The sequence below is a fragment of the Crotalus tigris genome, unplaced genomic scaffold (assembly GCF_016545835.1).
Source record: "Crotalus tigris isolate CLP2741 ecotype Arizona unplaced genomic scaffold, ASM1654583v1 scf7180000024231.69058, whole genome shotgun sequence".
NCBI lineage: Eukaryota > Metazoa > Chordata > Lepidosauria > Squamata > Viperidae > Crotalus > Crotalus tigris.
In genome coordinates this window covers 1-19,264 of record NW_024100437.1, presented here as the reverse complement: position 1 = coordinate 19,264, position 19,264 = coordinate 1, and the positions used below count along the sequence as shown (strand labels likewise).

The following is a 19,264-nucleotide window of genomic DNA, read 5'->3' as shown; positions in this document are numbered from 1 at the left end:
CAATATTACCTGTCTCAGCCCGAGGGGTGACTAAAACAGCACAAACCGCAGGGACTAAAGACCTTCCTCAGCTCAGGACGGATTTTTAGGCCCTGTGTTGGGAAAGGAGGAGGCCATTTCTGTTGTCCAGAAATTCAGTGAGTGGTGATTGGATCTTGGATTCATCAATCAAAGGACAGTAACACTGAGTTCCTCCACTTAGTTTATATTCATGTTTATGTTTATACATTTACAATCTTTCTTGCCACAGCTGTTAAGTGAATCAAGTTGTTAAGTTAGTAACAGGGTTGTTAAGTGAATCTGGCTTCTGTAAGGATTTTGATTTTCAAACTGTTGCAAAAGGCGATCGCATGACCTTCGGACATAGCAACAGTCATAAGTATGAACAAATGACAAAATTAGTGGACCAGAGGAATGCTGTGGATATAATTTACTATTACTATTATCAAATTGGAAAACATTTGAATTTTGATCACATGATCCTGGGACTACTAATAAGGTCGTAAGTGTGAAAAACCGTCATAAATCACTTTTTTCAGGGCTGTAACTTTCAACGGTCACTAAATGATCTGTTGTAAATTGAAGACTACCTGCAATATGTGTACTTGATCCTGCTTCCAATAGTTTTCCTCTACCTTCCATTGAAATTTCTCTAATCACTTCACAACTCTGAAGTCTATGCTTCAGAAAGACAGTCATGACGTTAACTACGTTTGTTCCTGTTTGGGGCATCATATCAAAGTTAGATATATTTATAAACTCAAAGAGGATACAAGGACAGCATTTAAAATATGAAAATAAATTGGAATCCTCCCATTGGAGGAAGAAAAAAAAACTGTGTGAAACAATAGATGTTTCGGAAGTAAACCTGCAAACATGAAAAAAAATAAAAATTTGTTCTGTTTCCGTGAAGCATGTGGTTTAATATTTCACTATAACTGAAGTACAAGTTGTGAAGCTGGGTACTTTGAACCTGGGCTTTATTTTTTGTTTTTGTTTCTAGTTTATAATATTTGGAAATTGAAAAAAGAATATATTTGCTACTAGCAAGCTCATTCCTGAAGAAAGAAGAAACGTCGCCATTTATTAGGGCAGCGAATGCTTCAAAATTTATTTAGAAGAGATTTAAGAACAGAGTCTCTCTCCTGGTCATTAAAAATCTCTAACTTTTTTCTCTTCGAGCCTGAAGTCACATTACCAGTAATGGTTGTCCTCAACGTAAGACTGAAATTGAGCCCTGAATTACAGTGGTAAGTTGCTGCAGTCACAAGTCGAGGCATCATGTGACTGGACCCAAATTTTCAACATTTTTAGAGTAGTTGTTAAGCAAATGCTGTAGTCGTTAAGCGAATGCTGAAGTCATTAAGTGTTCGCTGGGGCGCTGCAAACAGTTCTAAAGGTAATCAGTTGCCAAGAATCCAAAATGGGATCATGTGATCATGGAGGTGGGGATATGCGGACACCATAATGATTAAAATAAGTCATAAGTAGTTCTGGGTCAGTTCTTCATAATTTCAAATGGTCATTAGGCAAGCAGTCATAAATCGAGGACTACCTATAACGATTAAATAATAGTATTTTATTAGGGAAAACCCTCAGAGCTGTTAGATCTGTAAGGGGAGAGGAGGGGCTGCCCTGGGCCTTCCTGAGCCAGGGCATGGGAGGAGGTGATGCACGTCTGGCCAGCCTTATTGGAGCCATGTCCCAGTCAAGCGGGGCATCCACTGGCACACGTCCAGCTTGGGAGGAGCTGAAAGGGGAGCGCGAGCCCTGCACATGATCAGAGCCTCCGCAGCCCCGAGGGGAGAGTGCACTATGTCCCCTCCCCTCCCTGGAGACCCTGTGTGAGGAGCCCTTCCTTGGGCAGGGGGTTGGTCTAAAAGCCACACCCTAGGATTGTATGATTCCTTCTGTGCTTTGTGCCACAATGATGGTGCTTCTCTGTTGTTCCTGTTCCCACATGAAAGGAAGAGGCCAAAGGCCACCAAAGGAGTCAGCCACCGGGCCGCCCAGACACTGCTAAACCCAGGTGAGCTGCCCTCCTTGGGTAGGTTTAGAATGTGGCCCTTGTTTACCTAGTTGCCGAGGCAACGAGGTTGTCAGTTTCCCTGAAAAGCCACCAACCAGGGCCCAACTGCCCATTCTCCCTTCGTGCAGTGAAAGGACAAACAGCTGCTTGGGGTCATGGCTGTACGGAGGTTTTTTAGAGTAAGTGTGGCCGTCTCAGCTGCCAAGAAACTGGCAGTAGTAGGGGAGAAAGTCATGCTTCGCAACTCTTCCGACTGGCTCATCTCTATTTCTCTTTTCTTCACAGAACATCTGGAAAAGATGTTCGGCGCTCTTCTGCTGCAGGAAGAGCGACGTAGAGGACCTTCCTGTGCCTCCTGACAGGTACCACCCCCTTCTCCTCAAACCCTGGGCATGGTGGGGCACCACTGATGGACTGCAGGGTCTCTAACAGCCTCTCCCCAAGATGGCTTTCTCTCGGCAAGCGGCTTGCAGAGGCCAAAAGATGGGAAGGCTGACTGGCTGGCTGGTCTTAGAAAGGAGAGGCAGAGCTAGATGGATATTTTTTGACATGTCATCTTTTTCTTTCGGTCAGAACTGACGAGGCACATGAACAGGCGGACCAGAAGGGAGAATGGTGGACACAGATTCGTGTGTCCGATGGACGCAGGCCTTCCTCCCAAGGGGTAAGGATGCTTCTGCGACATGGCCAGTCAGGGCTCATCCCTCATAACCGGATGGGGAAAGGGAGGAATTCTCACTTGGGGGAACCTGGCCAGCCTAGCAAAAGCAAGAGGAGCCTTTTGGATTCATGGAAAGTTCTTGATGGCTTCCTATCAGCCAAATCTTCCATGATCTGCTTTGTCTTTCCCTGTTGAATGCAGTCTTTCCCTCCTGGGGAAGATAAACGTTCCACAACATGCAGGGGACTTTTAATTTATACTTTCAATTGTTACTTGCAGGGTTTGATGGGTGTTCGTGCCACCGCCCGGAGCCCCAGGAAGGAAGAGGTGATGCCAGTTCTCATTTCAGTGAGGTAGGTGTTCGCAGATTAAGTATTCTGAACCCCCCTAAAAGGCAGCCGCAGTAAAGCCCTAAAGAGAAGGGCTAGAAGAAACCTTTGCAGAGGCAGGGGGGGCATCGCATGGCTAGTTTTGATCTTTGGCCCTTCATTCTCTCCCTAGAAATGAGAAGATAGCGAAGTGGAGGCCGCGGCTCTCAACCATCTGGGAGACCTGCACTGAGTCGGTAAGCCCAGACCAGCTCCTCACCATGGCAATGGCAGAAGCCCTTTCGCTGTGGATTTGTTGATATGCCAACATTTGTAATATTTGCATTGTTATTTCAGGATCCTTCGGAAGAATACCGACCAAGAGAGGTGCAGGAGGAAAGCAGTGCCTGCCTATCAAGGTAGGTAACACCTCAGAGGGTGAAGCCTTTGCAGAGAGGAGGCATCTCTGACCTCTGCCTCTGCTTCTGCTAAAGGAAGAATCAAAGGCCAATCTCCTTGGCAGGCCAGCTGGAAGGGTTCTTAGAGCCTCCACGTCACCACTTTTTTAAAAAGGGCCCATGGCTGTTTTTGATGTTTGGCTCCTTCGTTTCTCTCCCCAGAGAGGAAAAGGAAGAGCACTGGAGGCCGCGACTCCCCCCCAGATCAGAGACCTGCAGAGAATCGGTAAGGCGCGAACAACTTCTACCCCACTAAACGAAGAACCATTGTCTCTGTGGAGATGCCAACAGACAGAATCTTTGCCTTTTTATTTCAGGACGAAGAAGACCAGCCGGCGGAGGAGCAGCTCTCTCCTACTGGGGAGAAGACGCATACTTCGGAGGTAAGAAAGTCTTGGCAATGGGGCCGATGGAGGCTCTCTTGCTGTTGGCGCACAGGGCCTGAATGCACCCTATCCTTTAGCAATCTTATTGGGATGCAGAAAGCTTAGGATTTATCCTCGATACTGTCATTTGCAGGATTCGATGGAAGTCCTGGTGGGCTCCCGGAACAACAGCCTGGAGGATTTTGACTCCATTTCTGCCCTCTTGGATGAGGAGTCTGAGGGAAGCTGGGAGCAGGCTGCAGAGGCTTCGGAGGCCAGCCTTTCGTCCAGTCCGTGGGTAAGACAGACAAAGTGTTTTCTCTTGGGGAGGGATAGAGTCCCTCTATTCAGTTCTCCTAATCTGAGTGAACTGTGCTGGAGAGCTCTGGGCAGTGGATAAAGGTGACACCTGGCCCTTGGGACAAGGTACTTAGGCTAACTAGAAGCACCCAAGCTGTGTTGCGATTGATTTACTGCAAACCAGAAGGGAAGGGCCAATTCAGTGGACTGGGGTCCTAAATAGATATGGCCCACCCTGTTTATCCCTTTCATTTTTCTGCATCATCCTCTCCAGCAACCAGCTGTTTCCAGGCAGGGCTTTAACGGGCAGAGTGGGTGGGAGTGGGGATTGCAACAGAAGCATTGTTTCTGATGGGAATCCCAAATCAATCGGGCCCCTTTTAGAAATTCTGAGTCTACTTTCATTGATGGATAAAAAGTCATCATTGTCATTCACAGGATTCTCCCGAAGAAGGGGAAGCCTCGCTGGACAATGTCAGCAGCCTGGAGGAGGACTCCCTGGACCTCAGTCTCTAATTAAAAGAGGTACCTATTTTAGCCTCTTTGTGGATCAATGCCTTGCTCAAGGAAACAATGAGCTCTGACGGGCAGGGTCACCCAAGTCAGACAGGTCATAGTGCAGAGTGCTGACATAACGTGGTGCACTGGAAAAGGAAATGGCAACCCTCTCCTTACTTTTGATACCCCACAAAAAGTATCAAAAGTAACTCCAGAAAGAACAAAGTTTGTATACTTTTATAGAAAGAGTGTGGTACTAAGAATAGCCTTTGATTCCTCCCCCAGACGCTTCCCCAGATGCCTCTCCAGAAGGCAGATCGGAGGAGGATGAACCAGTCCCAGGCACATCAGGAGGTGAGTTGGCCAATGCCTCCGAGCAGCCAGCGGAGAGTGATTTGGCTGAAGCACAGCTGCAGCAGGAGAGCCCTGAAACTTCCGGGCAGCTGCAGATGGTTAGCTTTGAGCAGGAACTGCTTTCTGCATTATCCGAGAACAACTAGGGAAGAGAAAAGGCAGGAGCAGCAAAGGGCGGTTCTTTCACTCACGAGGAGGTAGTCTTGCCTTTCTTGATGGGCTGCACCAGAAGCTGGCAATTGAGCACAGCAGACAAATGGAGGCCATGCTGGGAACAATGCATTCATGACTAGGGGGTTGGAGTAGAAGACCTCCAAGGTCCCTTCCAACTCTTGGTATTCTGTTCTGGTATTCTATCTGCATATAGACGGATGGCGGAATCAGCCCCAGCGGCGAAGCCCTGCGAGGAGCCACTTTCCAACGAGGAAGTTCCTGCGTCTTGTTAATGTTATTGTTGTAATTCTTTTTGTTGTACCTGTTGTTGTTGTGCATCTTCTTGTTTTTGTTCTTGTTGTTTGAGAATAAAACTAAAAAATTCTTTATATCTGCTAATTTAGTTTAAACCTAGTTTCATTACACTTTTGTTAGGAATAACAAACTTTTCATTAAATGCAGAATTTCAGCAAACTTCTTTGTCTGTTTTCTCGTATTTTTTCCACCGTTCTATGGGATACAGTGATTAGTATTCACTTACAATATTAATGGAAACCTGACACTTCCAGAGGTTCCTCAGCTACGCGCAAGTAGTCCTCAACTTACCACAATTGATCCACAAATTTATCTTTTAAATACAACATTTGTTTAGTGACTTTTGCCCCATTTTACGACCTTTCTTCCCACAGTTGTTAAGCAGATCACTGCAGTTGTTAAGATAGTAATACAGTTGTTAAGAGAATGTGGCTTCCCCATTGTTTTTGCTTGCCAGAAGGACTCAAAAGTTGATCACATGACCCCGGGACACTGCTACAGTCATAAACATGAGTCAGTTGCCAAGCATCTGAATATCGATCATGTGACTAAGGGGCTACTGCAACGGACGTAAGTGTGAAAAAAGATCATAAGTCCCTTTTTTCAGTGCCGTTGTAACTTTGAACAGTCACTAAGTGAACTGTCGTAAGTGGAGGATTACCTGTACTTTCTGAACATCAACCAGTGTATTGTCTAGTAAGAAGGAGAATTTTGTTCAGCAACATCAGGAAGATCTGTCCTTGGAACATCATGATTGGAGGCACAGAAAGCACTGTAGATCTGCTATGGGGGCAGAAAGTTTGCATTCTTCCAGAAGAAGGAATATTACAGAAGAATACCCAAGTTACACTGGCTAAGAGGCAATAATTTCTTGCAACTCATGCTAGATTGTTGCACACACTAGCAAAATACCGTATATAAGATACACAAATGGGACAGCTAAAATGGCAAGGAAAGTGTATGTCCTATCCAGACGTGAACAATTTCCATGCCAGTGATTTCCATTAAACTGTAAATAAAAATGATCATGTGAATGGCAACATAGCATACCTTGCTTTGTTATTCTCCTCTCAGTAACCTTGTTAATTGGTACTACATTTTCCATTGAAAAAGATGTGTTGCTTCACGTTTAGTAAGAATAAGAATATAAGGTATTTAGGGCTTGGATTCAAAGGCTTGATGTTTGCCCTCTCCCCCATCTGCACTCATGCAATTGCATTGTGGGCAATCAGCAACCAGATCACATTCAGAGCTTTTTGCAGCATCCCACAATCACGTGACTACAGCTTACAATGTTTTGCTGGCGTTGACTACCAATATCTGGTAAAAAATGCCCATTCTGAAAAATGGGTACACTTAACGACTGCAGCTTTCATTTAATGACCGCTGCAAACACCGTTGTAGAATAGGTTTGGTCACATGATGTCTTACTTAATCACCAGTAAGACTTACCGTCTTAATTCCAGACTGGTATTAGGTGCCAAATGCTATTACTCTTTTTTTAAAGATATGAAAGATTATCAGTATTATCCTCTGTGCATCTCCATCTACAAAACCGCATTTGCATACAGCTCTGCAATTCAACCCCTCTAACCGATTTTCTCTGGAGAGGTGAGCGCAACTCCCAGACTGGCCATTTCTCTCCATGTAAATGGTGGCCTGACAGCGACTGCAATCTGACCGCTTACAGAGAGGCACCAATTTCATCTGGCACAGGCAAACACATGTCAACTTCCCAACCAAAAGTACAAGTAGTGCTCGACTTACAACCACAATGGAGCCTAAAATTTCTGTTGTCAAGAGAGACATTTGTTAATGGAATTTTGCCCCATTTTATGACCTTTCTTGCCACAGTTATTAAGTGAATCACTCCAGTTCATAAGCGAGTAACCTGGTTGTTAAGTGAATCTGGCTTCCCCATTGACTTTGCTTGTCAGAAGGTCACAAAAGGAGGTGACATGACCTTGGGACACAGCAACGGTCATAAGTATGAACCAGTTGCCAAGCATCTGAATTTTGATCACAGAATCATGGGGATGCTGCAAAGGGGGTAACTGTGAAAAACGAACATATGTCACTTTTTTCAGTGACGTTGTAACTTCGAATGGTCACTAAATGAACAGTGGTAAGTTGAGGACTTCCTGTAATTTGGAGGGCTATTTCTTCTATAGACAAGGAGCACTGATGATGTCTTGCAATATACATCTTAAAATAAATAACCAACCTGGAAACATTTTTGGAATACGAGTTTACTTACAGAAGAAAGATTCTATATTTACCATTTAATAATAGGCTGGAAGATAAAACCCCAAAAAGATATTTATCAGAGGCCATAAAAGTCACTTAGAAGCTGAATTTAACAGAATGACAGAGTTGGAAGGGACCTTGGAGATCTTTTAGTCCAACCTCCTAGAATTCCAGAAGTGAAGAAGGGGTTTCCAAGTTGAAAAAAAAGTACTCATGTGTTGTTGTTGTTTTCATCAAAGGAGTCAATTTAGCCATCTCTGCTACCTCCATCAACTTTTGCAACCATTCCTCCATTGTGGAGATCGAAATGTCCTTCCCTTTTTGTACATAAAGTAGTCTGGCTACCATCAACGTATATAACATTGAAGTTCCATCATTGTTTCCAAGTCTTTTTTCCATTAAGCCAAAAAGAACAGTTTCTGCTTTTACCTTTATATTCACTTTCAGAATTTTCTGTATTAGAATAGAAATCCTACTCCAATATTTCTTTACTTTATCACATGTCCACCGTAAATGATAAAAGCTCCCTTGGGCCAGGATGTTTTTCAGGGGGCTGTGAATGTAGACACGAGTTGCCTCTGGTGTGATGCGTATTTTGGTCGTTGATGATGCCGACAATATTGCAATGATTAATGTTAATTATTATTTACTGCCAAAAGTCATATTGCAAATGGGTACCTATATATATTGAAATAGAAAAAGCTTTATTGATTATCTAGAGATAACTCCCAACTTTTCAGCATTTTCCAAGTTCCCCACATCCAAATGCCACTCAAGCACTGCTCTAGGCCGCTGACCACAGTAACCGAGCTACACAAATATTGTATAGTAAGGATGGGTTGTCAAAATGAAATACAATAACAGAAGAACGAATCCTCCTTTATCAGAAGTCCTAGGAGGCAAAGAATGCATAAATGCAGAAGAAAAGTTTGATTTTTAAGAGACACCAGAGCTGTTATTTCAATCAGTGCATTCCCCAATGTTATTGCCATGTGATAACAACAACAAGGGCCAGAATGCAATAGGTCTGTCACTAACAACTATGGAAAACCCGCTACTTGCCATTTCCACGATTCTTCTCATAAAGTCTAGTCATTTGCTAAATCCACTAAATACGATGACTGAGCAGCTACTGTTTTACCATAATATCCTACAAAACAGAGAAAGGCATGATAAAAAAGAGAATCTAAGATGTCATGTTGAGATAAATTAAGGAAGTGCGAATGGCTATAGCTCTTTCCCACCTTTACAAAGCCGTTGTTTTAGTAGAGTGTATTGAGAGGAAACGAAGAACCCTGCAAAATTATACTGGGTTATCCAGTTGGTTACATGGAGGTTAAGTGAATCTGGCTTCTGCATTGATTTTGCTTTTCAAACTGTTGCAAAAGGTGAACACGTCACCTTAGGACACAGCAAGAGTCATAAGTATGAACATAAGTATGTCAAGGATCTAACGTTTGATCACGTCACACTATAAGTGTGAAAAATGATCATAAGTCACTTTTTTGCTGTTGTCATAACTTTAAACGGTCACTAAGTGAACGGTAGGAGGTTGAGGACTACCTGTACTAGTCTAGCTCAATCTTGACATAAGGTTAAATAATAAATGTAAAGGTTTGGCCTGACAGCTGAAGAAAATGTAAAGACCAGCCACTACATTCTGCCAGCGAAGCAGAAAAGAAAGGGAACTAACAGGATGAGGAACAATTCTGGGCCAGGACAATTTAAACAACAATTAGCATTAGGTCTCAGAAACAGCAAACAGGTGTTGAAACACACACAAACTGAGGATCCCACGTCACACTGTACATCACATCATGCCCCACTGTAAACTGAGGGCATATACAGTTTCTCATTTTAAAATATACATGATGCTTCGCTTCAAGGGTTAGAGGGCCTAGACCAGGGGGAGGAAACCTTGGCTCTTTTTTGACTCGTGGACTCCAACTGCCAGAATTCCTGAGCCAGCCATGCTGAGGAGAAATGGAGAGGTTTCCAATCTGAGCCATGCTGGCTCAGGAATTCTGGGAGTTGAAATCCACGAGTCATAAAAGAGCCAAGGTTGCCTACCCATGGCCTAGACATTGGTTGATAACATAGATATTTCTCAAATTTATATTATATTGTTTTATTAGTCTAGATGAAATGTTAATATATATTGCAAATCCAGGTATGATATGCCACATACTAAACAAATAAACACACACAAACAGAGAGAGAGGGAGAAAGAGAGAGAGAGAGAGAGAGAGACAGAGAGAGACAGAGAGAGAGAGAGAGAGACAGAGAGAGGGAAATTGGAACAGAGATTTAAAGATTTGCTCCCAAATGGGAAATATCCAGTGTAACCATTCCTTCCTGTTGCCTTGCCTTGTTTTGCGCTGGTATTTATCACCACCAGCATCCTATTTATAGTTATTTATGGAATTTTGTATTTGCCCACAATTGTCTTCACTGCAAAAAAGTGTGGAAACAATTGACAATATTACCTGTCTCAGCCCGAGGGGTGACTAAAACAGCACAAACCGCAGGGACTAAAGACCTTCCTCAGCTCAGGACGGATTTTTAGGCCCTGTGTTGGGAAAGGAGGAGGCCATTTCTGTTGTCCAGAAATTCAGTGAGTGGTGATTGGATCTTGGATTCATCAATCAAAGGACAGTAACACTGAGTTCCTCCACTTAGTTTATATTCATGTTTATGTTTATACATTTACAATCTTTCTTGCCACAGCTGTTAAGTGAATCAAGTTGTTAAGTTAGTAACAGGGTTGTTAAGTGAATCTGGCTTCTGTAAGGATTTTGATTTTCAAACTGTTGCAAAAGGCGATCGCATGACCTTCGGACATAGCAACAGTCATAAGTATGAACAAATGACAAAATTAGTGGACCAGAGGAATGCTGTGGATATAATTTACTATTACTATTATCAAATTGGAAAACATTTGAATTTTGATCACATGATCCTGGGACTACTAATAAGGTCGTAAGTGTGAAAAACCGTCATAAATCACTTTTTTCAGGGCTGTAACTTTCAACGGTCACTAAATGATCTGTTGTAAATTGAAGACTACCTGCAATATGTGTACTTGATCCTGCTTCCAATAGTTTTCCTCTACCTTCCATTGAAATTTCTCTAATCACTTCACAACTCTGAAGTCTATGCTTCAGAAAGACAGTCATGACGTTAACTACGTTTGTTCCTGTTTGGGGCATCATATCAAAGTTAGATATATTTATAAACTCAAAGAGGATACAAGGACAGCATTTAAAATATGAAAATAAATTGGAATCCTCCCATTGGAGGAAGAAAAAAAAACTGTGTGAAACAATAGATGTTTCGGAAGTAAACCTGCAAACATGAAAAAAAATAAAAATTTGTTCTGTTTCCGTGAAGCATGTGGTTTAATATTTCACTATAACTGAAGTACAAGTTGTGAAGCTGGGTACTTTGAACCTGGGCTTTATTTTTTGTTTTTGTTTCTAGTTTATAATATTTGGAAATTGAAAAAAGAATATATTTGCTACTAGCAAGCTCATTCCTGAAGAAAGAAGAAACGTCGCCATTTATTAGGGCAGCGAATGCTTCAAAATTTATTTAGAAGAGATTTAAGAACAGAGTCTCTCTCCTGGTCATTAAAAATCTCTAACTTTTTTCTCTTCGAGCCTGAAGTCACATTACCAGTAATGGTTGTCCTCAACGTAAGACTGAAATTGAGCCCTGAATTACAGTGGTAAGTTGCTGCAGTCACAAGTCGAGGCATCATGTGACTGGACCCAAATTTTCAACATTTTTAGAGTAGTTGTTAAGCAAATGCTGTAGTCGTTAAGCGAATGCTGAAGTCATTAAGTGTTCGCTGGGGCGCTGCAAACAGTTCTAAAGGTAATCAGTTGCCAAGAATCCAAAATGGGATCATGTGATCATGGAGGTGGGGATATGCGGACACCATAATGATTAAAATAAGTCATAAGTAGTTCTGGGTCAGTTCTTCATAATTTCAAATGGTCATTAGGCAAGCAGTCATAAATCGAGGACTACCTATAACGATTAAATAATAGTATTTTATTAGGGAAAACCCTCAGAGCTGTTAGATCTGTAAGGGGAGAGGAGGGGCTGCCCTGGGCCTTCCTGAGCCAGGGCATGGGAGGAGGTGATGCACGTCTGGCCAGCCTTATTGGAGCCATGTCCCAGTCAAGCGGGGCATCCACTGGCACACGTCCAGCTTGGGAGGAGCTGAAAGGGGAGCGCGAGCCCTGCACATGATCAGAGCCTCCGCAGCCCCGAGGGGAGAGTGCACTATGTCCCCTCCCCTCCCTGGAGACCCTGTGTGAGGAGCCCTTCCTTGGGCAGGGGGTTGGTCTAAAAGCCACACCCTAGGATTGTATGATTCCTTCTGTGCTTTGTGCCACAATGATGGTGCTTCTCTGTTGTTCCTGTTCCCACATGAAAGGAAGAGGCCAAAGGCCACCAAAGGAGTCAGCCACCGGGCCGCCCAGACACTGCTAAACCCAGGTGAGCTGCCCTCCTTGGGTAGGTTTAGAATGTGGCCCTTGTTTACCTAGTTGCCGAGGCAACGAGGTTGTCAGTTTCCCTGAAAAGCCACCAACCAGGGCCCAACTGCCCATTCTCCCTTCGTGCAGTGAAAGGACAAACAGCTGCTTGGGGTCATGGCTGTACGGAGGTTTTTTAGAGTAAGTGTGGCCGTCTCAGCTGCCAAGAAACTGGCAGTAGTAGGGGAGAAAGTCATGCTTCGCAACTCTTCCGACTGGCTCATCTCTATTTCTCTTTTCTTCACAGAACATCTGGAAAAGATGTTCGGCGCTCTTCTGCTGCAGGAAGAGCGACGTAGAGGACCTTCCTGTGCCTCCTGACAGGTACCACCCCCTTCTCCTCAAACCCTGGGCATGGTGGGGCACCACTGATGGACTGCAGGGTCTCTAACAGCCTCTCCCCAAGATGGCTTTCTCTCGGCAAGCGGCTTGCAGAGGCCAAAAGATGGGAAGGCTGACTGGCTGGCTGGTCTTAGAAAGGAGAGGCAGAGCTAGATGGATATTTTTTGACATGTCATCTTTTTCTTTCGGTCAGAACTGACGAGGCACATGAACAGGCGGACCAGAAGGGAGAATGGTGGACACAGATTCGTGTGTCCGATGGACGCAGGCCTTCCTCCCAAGGGGTAAGGATGCTTCTGCGACATGGCCAGTCAGGGCTCATCCCTCATAACCGGATGGGGAAAGGGAGGAATTCTCACTTGGGGGAACCTGGCCAGCCTAGCAAAAGCAAGAGGAGCCTTTTGGATTCATGGAAAGATCTTGATGGCTTCCTATCAGCCAAATCTTCCATGATCTGCTTTGTCTTTCCCTGTTGAATGCAGTCTTTCCCTCCTGGGGAAGATAAACGTTCCACAACATGCAGGGGACTTTTAATTTATACTTTCAATTGTTACTTGCAGGGTTTGATGGGTGTTCGTGCCACCGCCCGGAGCCCCAGGAAGGAAGAGGTGATGCCAGTTCTCATTTCAGTGAGGTAGGTGTTCGCAGATGAAGTATTCTGAAGCCCCCTAAAAGGCAGCCGCAGTAAAGCCCTAAAGAGAAGGGCTAGAAGAAACCTTTGCAGAGGCAGGGGGGGCATCGCATGGCTAGTTTTGATCTTTGGCCCTTCATTCTCTCCCTAGAAATGAGAAGATAGCGAAGTGGAGGCCGCGGCTCTCAACCATCTGGGAGACCTGCACTGAGTCGGTAAGCCCAGACCAGCTCCTCACCATGGCAATGGCAGAAGCCCTTTCGCTGTGGATTTGTTGATATGCCAACATTTGTAATATTTGCATTGTTATTTCAGGATCCTTCGGAAGAATACCGACCAAGAGAGGTGCAGGAGGAAAGCAGTGCCTGCCTATCAAGGTAGGTAACACCTCAGAGGGTGAAGCCTTTGCAGAGAGGAGGCATCTCTGACCTCTGCCTCTGCTTCTGCTAAAGGAAGAATCAAAGGCCAATCTCCTTGGCAGGCCAGCTGGAAGGGTTCTTAGAGCCTCCACGTCACCACTTTTTTAAAAAGGGCCCATGGCTGTTTTTGATGTTTGGCTCCTTCGTTTCTCTCCCCAGAGAGGAAAAGGAAGAGCACTGGAGGCCGCGACTCCCCCCCAGATCAGAGACCTGCAGAGAATCGGTAAGGCGCGAACAACTTCTACCCCACTAAACGAAGAACCATTGTCTCTGTGGAGATGCCAACAGACAGAATCTTTGCCTTTTTATTTCAGGACGAAGAAGACCAGCCGGCGGAGGAGCAGCTCTCTCCTACTGGGGAGAAGACGCATACTTCGGAGGTAAGAAAGTCTTGGCAATGGGGCCGATGGAGGCTCTCTTGCTGTTGGCGCACAGGGCCTGAATGCACCCTATCCTTTAGCAATCTTATTGGGATGCAGAAAGCTTAGGATTTATCCTCGATACTGTCATTTGCAGGATTCGATGGAAGTCCTGGTGGGCTCCCGGAACAACAGCCTGGAGGATTTTGACTCCATTTCTGCCCTCTTGGATGAGGAGTCTGAGGGAAGCTGGGAGCAGGCTGCAGAGGCTTCGGAGGCCAGCCTTTCGTCCAGTCCGTGGGTAAGACAGACAAAGTGTTTTCTCTTGGGGAGGGATAGAGTCCCTCTATTCAGTTCTCCTAATCTGAGTGAACTGTGCTGGAGAGCTCTGGGCAGTGGATAAAGGTGACACCTGGCCCTTGGGACAAGGTACTTAGGCTAACTAGAAGCACCCAAGCTGTGTTGCGATTGATTTACTGCAAACCAGAAGGGAAGGGCCAATTCAGTGGACTGGGGTCCTAAATAGATATGGCCCACCCTGTTTATCCCTTTCATTTTTCTGCATCATCCTCTCCAGCAACCAGCTGTTTCCAGGCAGGGCTTTAACGGGCAGAGTGGGTGGGAGTGGGGATTGCAACAGAAGCATTGTTTCTGATGGGAATCCCAAATCAATCGGGCCCCTTTTAGAAATTCTGAGTCTACTTTCATTGATGGATAAAAAGTCATCATTGTCATTCACAGGATTCTCCCGAAGAAGGGGAAGCCTCGCTGGACAATGTCAGCAGCCTGGAGGAGGACTCCCTGGACCTCAGTCTCTAATTAAAAGAGGTACCTATTTTAGCCTCTTTGTGGATCAATGCCTTGCTCAAGGAAACAATGAGCTCTGACGGGCAGGGTCACCCAAGTCAGACAGGTCATAGTGCAGAGTGCTGACATAACGTGGTGCACTGGAAAAGGAAATGGCAACCCTCTCCTTACTTTTGATACCCCACAAAAAGTATCAAAAGTAACTCCAGAAAGAACAAAGTTTGTATACTTTTATAGAAAGAGTGTGGTACTAAGAATAGCCTTTGATTCCTCCCCCAGACGCTTCCCCAGATGCCTCTCCAGAAGGCAGATCGGAGGAGGATGAACCAGTCCCAGGCACATCAGGAGGTGAGTTGGCCAATGCCTCCGAGCAGCCAGCGGAGAGTGATTTGGCTGAAGCACAGCTGCAGCAGGAGAGCCCTGAAACTTCCGGGCAGCTGCAGATGGTTAGCTTTGAGCAGGAACTGCTTTCTGCATTATCCGAGAACAACTAGGGAAGAGAAAAGGCAGGAGCAGCAAAGGGCGGTTCTTTCACTCACGAGGAGGTAGTCTTGCCTTTCTTGATGGGCTGCACCAGAAGCTGGCAATTGAGCACAGCAGACAAATGGAGGCCATGCTGGGAACAATGCATTCATGACTAGGGGGTTGGAGTAGAAGACCTCCAAGGTCCCTTCCAACTCTTGGTATTCTGTTCTGGTATTCTATCTGCATATAGACGGATGGCGGAATCAGCCCCAGCGGCGAAGCCCTGCGAGGAGCCACTTTCCAACGAGGAAGTTCCTGCGTCTTGTTAATGTTATTGTTGTAATTCTTTTTGTTGTACCTGTTGTTGTTGTGCATCTTCTTGTTTTTGTTCTTGTTGTTTGAGAATAAAACTAAAAAATTCTTTATATCTGCTAATTTAGTTTAAACCTAGTTTCATTACACTTTTGTTAGGAATAACAAACTTTTCATTAAATGCAGAATTTCAGCAAACTTCTTTGTCTGTTTTCTCGTATTTTTTCCACCGTTCTATGGGATACAGTGATTAGTATTCACTTACAATATTAATGGAAACCTGACACTTCCAGAGGTTCCTCAGCTACGCGCAAGTAGTCCTCAACTTACCACAATTGATCCACAAATTTATCTTTTAAATACAACATTTGTTTAGTGACTTTTGCCCCATTTTACGACCTTTCTTCCCACAGTTGTTAAGCAGATCACTGCAGTTGTTAAGATAGTAATACAGTTGTTAAGAGAATGTGGCTTCCCCATTGTTTTTGCTTGCCAGAAGGACTCAAAAGTTGATCACATGACCCCGGGACACTGCTACAGTCATAAACATGAGTCAGTTGCCAAGCATCTGAATATCGATCATGTGACTAAGGGGCTACTGCAACGGACGTAAGTGTGAAACAAGATCATAAGTCCCTTTTTACAGTGCCGTTGTAACTTTGAACAGTCACTAAGTGAACTGTCGTAAGTGGAGGATTACCTGTACTTTCTGAACATCAACCAGTGTATTGTCTAGTAAGAAGGAGAATTTTGTTCAGCAACATCAGGAAGATCTGTCCTTGGAACATCATGATTGGAGGCACAGAAAGCACTGTAGATCTGCTATGGGGGCAGAAAGTTTGCATTCTTCCAGAAGAAGGAATATTACAGAAGAATACCCAAGTTACACTGGCTAAGAGGCAATAATTTCTTGCAACTCATGCTAGATTGTTGCACACACTAGCAAAATACCGTATATAAGATACACAAATGGGACAGCTAAAATGGCAAGGAAAGTGTATGTCCTATCCAGACGTGAACAATTTCCATGCCAGTGATTTCCATTAAACTGTAAATAAAAATGATCATGTGAATGGCAACATAGCATACCTTGCTTTGTTATTCTCCTCTCAGTAACCTTGTTAATTGGTACTACATTTTCCATTGAAAAAGATGTGTTGCTTCACGTTTAGTAAGAATAAGAATATAAGGTATTTAGGGCTTGGATTCAAAGGCTTGATGTTTGCCCTCTCCCCCATCTGCACTCATGCAATTGCATTGTGGGCAATCAGCAACCAGATCACATTCAGAGCTTTTTGCAGCATCCCACAATCACGTGACTACAGCTTACAATGTTTTGCTGGCGTTGACTACCAATATCTGGTAAAAAATGCCCATTCTGAAAAATGGGTACACTTAACGACTGCAGCTTTCATTTAATGACCGCTGCAAACACCGTTGTAGAATAGGTTTGGTCACATGATGTCTTACTTAATCACCAGTAAGACTTACCGTCTTAATTCCAGACTGGTATTAGGTGCCAAATGCTATTACTCTTTTTTTAAAGATATGAAAGATTATCAGTATTATCCTCTGTGCATCTCCATCTACAAAACCGCATTTGCATACAGCTCTGCAATTCAACCCCTCTAACCGATTTTCTCTGGAGAGGTGAGCGCAACTCCCAGACTGGCCATTTCTCTCCATGTAAATGGTGGCCTGACAGCGACTGCAATCTGACCGCTTACAGAGAGGCACCAATTTCATCTGGCACAGGCAAACACATGTCAACTTCCCAACCAAAAGTACAAGTAGTGCTCGACTTACAACCACAATGGAGCCTAAAATTTCTGTTGTCAAGAGAGACATTTGTTAATGGAATTTTGCCCCATTTTATGACCTTTCTTGCCACAGTTATTAAGTGAATCACTCCAGTTCATAAGCGAGTAACCTGGTTGTTAAGTGAATCTGGCTTCCCCATTGACTTTGCTTGTCAGAAGGTCACAAAAGGAGGTGACATGACCTTGGGACACAGCAACGGTCATAAGTATGAACCAGTTGCCAAGCATCTGAATTTTGATCACAGAATCATGGGGATGCTGCAAAGGGGGTAACTGTGAAAAACGAACATATGTCACTTTTTTCAGTGACGTTGTAACTTCGAATGGTCACTAAATGAACAGTGGTAAGTTGAGGACTTCCTGTAATTTGGAGGGCTATTTCTTCTATAGACAAGGAGCACTGATGATGTCTTGCAATATACATCTTAAAATAAATAACCAACCTGGAAACATTTTTGGAATACGAGTTTACTTACAGAAGAAAGATTCTATATTTACCATTTAATAATAGGCTGGAAGATAAAACCCCAAAAAGATATTTATCAGAGGCCATAAAAGTCACTTAGAAGCTGAATTTAACAGAATGACAGAGTTGGAAGGGACCTTGGAGATCTTTTAGTCCAACCTCCTAGAATTCCAGAAGTGAAGAAGGGGTTTCCAAGTTGAAAAAAAAGTACTCATGTGTTGTTGTTGTTTTCATCAAAGGAGTCAATTTAGCCATCTCTGCTACCTCCATCAACTTTTGCAACCATTCCTCCATTGTGGAGATCGAAATGTCCTTCCCTTTTTGTACATAAAGTAGTCTGGCTACCATCAACGTATATAACATTGAAGTTCCATCATTGTTTCCAAGTCTTTTTTCCATTAAGCCAAAAAGAACAGTTTCTGCTTTTACCTTTATATTCACTTTCAGAATTTTCTGTATTAGAATAGAAATCCTACTCCAATATTTCTTTACTTTATCACATGTCCACCGTAAATGATAAAAGCTCCCTTGGGCCAGGATGTTTTTCAGGGGGCTGTGAATGTAGACACGAGTTGCCTCTGGTGTGATGCGTATTTTGGTCGTTGATGATGCCGACAATATTGCAATGATTAATGTTAATTATTATTTACTGCAAATGCAAATGGGTACCTATATATATTGAAATAGAAAAAGCTTTATTGATTATCTAGAGATAACTCCCAACTTTTCAGCATTTTCCAAGTTCCCCACATCCCAATGCCACTCAAGCACTCCTCTAGGCCGCTGACCACAGTAACCGAGCTACACAAATATTGTATAGTAAGGATGGGTTGTCAAAATGAAATACAATAACAGAAGAACGAATCCTCCTTTATCAGAAGTCCTAGGAGGCAAAGAATGCATAAATGCAGAAGAAAAGTTTGATTTTTAAGAGACACCAGAGCTGTTATTTCAATCAGTGCATTCCCCGATATTATTGCCATGTGATAACAACAACAAGGGCCAGAATGCAATAGGTCTGTCACTAACAACTATGGAAAACCCGCTACTCGCCATTTCCACGATTCTTCTCATAAAGTCCACTCGTTTGCTAAATCCACTAAATACGATGACTGAGCAGCTACTGTTTTACCATAATATCCTACAAAACAGAGAAAGGCATGATAAAAAAGAGAATCTAAGATGTCATGTTGAGATAAACCTGTCAGGAGGCTGACCATTCCCTGAACCCCGTTCTGTGTCCGGGCTTGTGTGGGTTTCTGTACTTTCCCAAAACTCAGTTACTCCCTGATTTGGGCTAGAGGTGTTGTAGTCGGGACTTGGTTCCTCGACCACCTCCCTGTATGTTTGACCCCCTGTAGAATTTGGGGTAAGGTCAGGGGGGATTGTGTGCCAGCTCTCTTGCGGGGAA

General features: G+C 43.9%; 2 protein-coding genes across 8 annotated transcripts; both read left to right on the top strand.

The window, feature by feature from the left end:
- Positions 1-470: 470 nt before the first annotated feature.
- LOC120299066 lies at positions 471-5,738 on the top strand. 4 transcript variants are annotated; one of them, XR_005554324.1, is made up of 13 exons: positions 471-1,250; positions 1,968-2,208; positions 2,315-2,391; positions 2,603-2,693; positions 2,970-3,043; positions 3,192-3,255; positions 3,356-3,417; positions 3,619-3,682; positions 3,774-3,839; positions 3,976-4,119; positions 4,560-4,646; positions 4,905-4,973; positions 5,341-5,734. XR_005554324.1 is itself a non-coding variant. In XM_039323470.1 (11 exons), the coding sequence occupies exons 1-10, from the start codon at positions 2,185-2,187 to the stop codon at positions 4,635-4,637; spliced, it is 744 nt and encodes a 247-aa protein (XP_039179404.1). In that variant the 5' UTR covers positions 471-2,184; the 3' UTR covers positions 4,638-4,646; positions 4,905-5,738. The 4 variants fall into 4 exon arrangements, 1 of the variants encoding a protein (XP_039179404.1); XR_005554325.1 differs by having other exon boundaries at positions 1,968-2,029; positions 2,603-3,043; XM_039323470.1 differs by having other exon boundaries at positions 471-2,208; positions 4,905-5,738.
- A 4,897-nt stretch (positions 5,739-10,635) lies between these two features.
- Positions 10,636-15,903, top strand: LOC120299068. 4 transcript variants are annotated; one of them, XR_005554328.1, is made up of 13 exons: positions 10,636-11,415; positions 12,133-12,373; positions 12,480-12,556; positions 12,768-12,858; positions 13,135-13,208; positions 13,357-13,420; positions 13,521-13,582; positions 13,784-13,847; positions 13,939-14,004; positions 14,141-14,284; positions 14,725-14,811; positions 15,070-15,138; positions 15,506-15,899. XR_005554328.1 is itself a non-coding variant. In XM_039323474.1 (11 exons), exons 1-10 carry the CDS (start codon positions 12,350-12,352, stop codon positions 14,800-14,802), a joined length of 744 nt encoding a protein of 247 aa, XP_039179408.1. In that variant the 5' UTR covers positions 10,636-12,349; the 3' UTR covers positions 14,803-14,811; positions 15,070-15,903. The 4 variants fall into 4 exon arrangements, 1 of the variants encoding a protein (XP_039179408.1); XR_005554329.1 differs by having other exon boundaries at positions 12,133-12,194; positions 12,768-13,208; XM_039323474.1 differs by having other exon boundaries at positions 10,636-12,373; positions 15,070-15,903.
- Positions 15,904-19,264: the final 3,361 nt, after the last annotated feature.

Bases quoted from the DNA above. Each gene is read 5' to 3' on its own strand.
- LOC120299066 (XM_039323470.1), top strand. From the start codon at position 2,185: ATGGCTGTACGGAGGTTTTTTAGA. The intron at 3,256-3,355 runs GTAAGCCCAGAC...TTGTTATTTCAG, and splicing joins GGGAGACCTGCACTGAGTCG to GATCCTTCGGAAGAATACCG. The intron at 3,418-3,618 runs GTAGGTAACACC...TTCTCTCCCCAG, and splicing joins AGCAGTGCCTGCCTATCAAG to AGAGGAAAAGGAAGAGCACT.
- LOC120299068 (XM_039323474.1), top strand. From the start codon at position 12,350: ATGGCTGTACGGAGGTTTTTTAGA. The intron at 13,209-13,356 runs GTAGGTGTTCGC...TTCTCTCCCTAG, and splicing joins CCAGTTCTCATTTCAGTGAG to AAATGAGAAGATAGCGAAGT. The intron at 14,285-14,724 runs GTAAGACAGACA...TGTCATTCACAG, and splicing joins GCCTTTCGTCCAGTCCGTGG to GATTCTCCCGAAGAAGGGGA.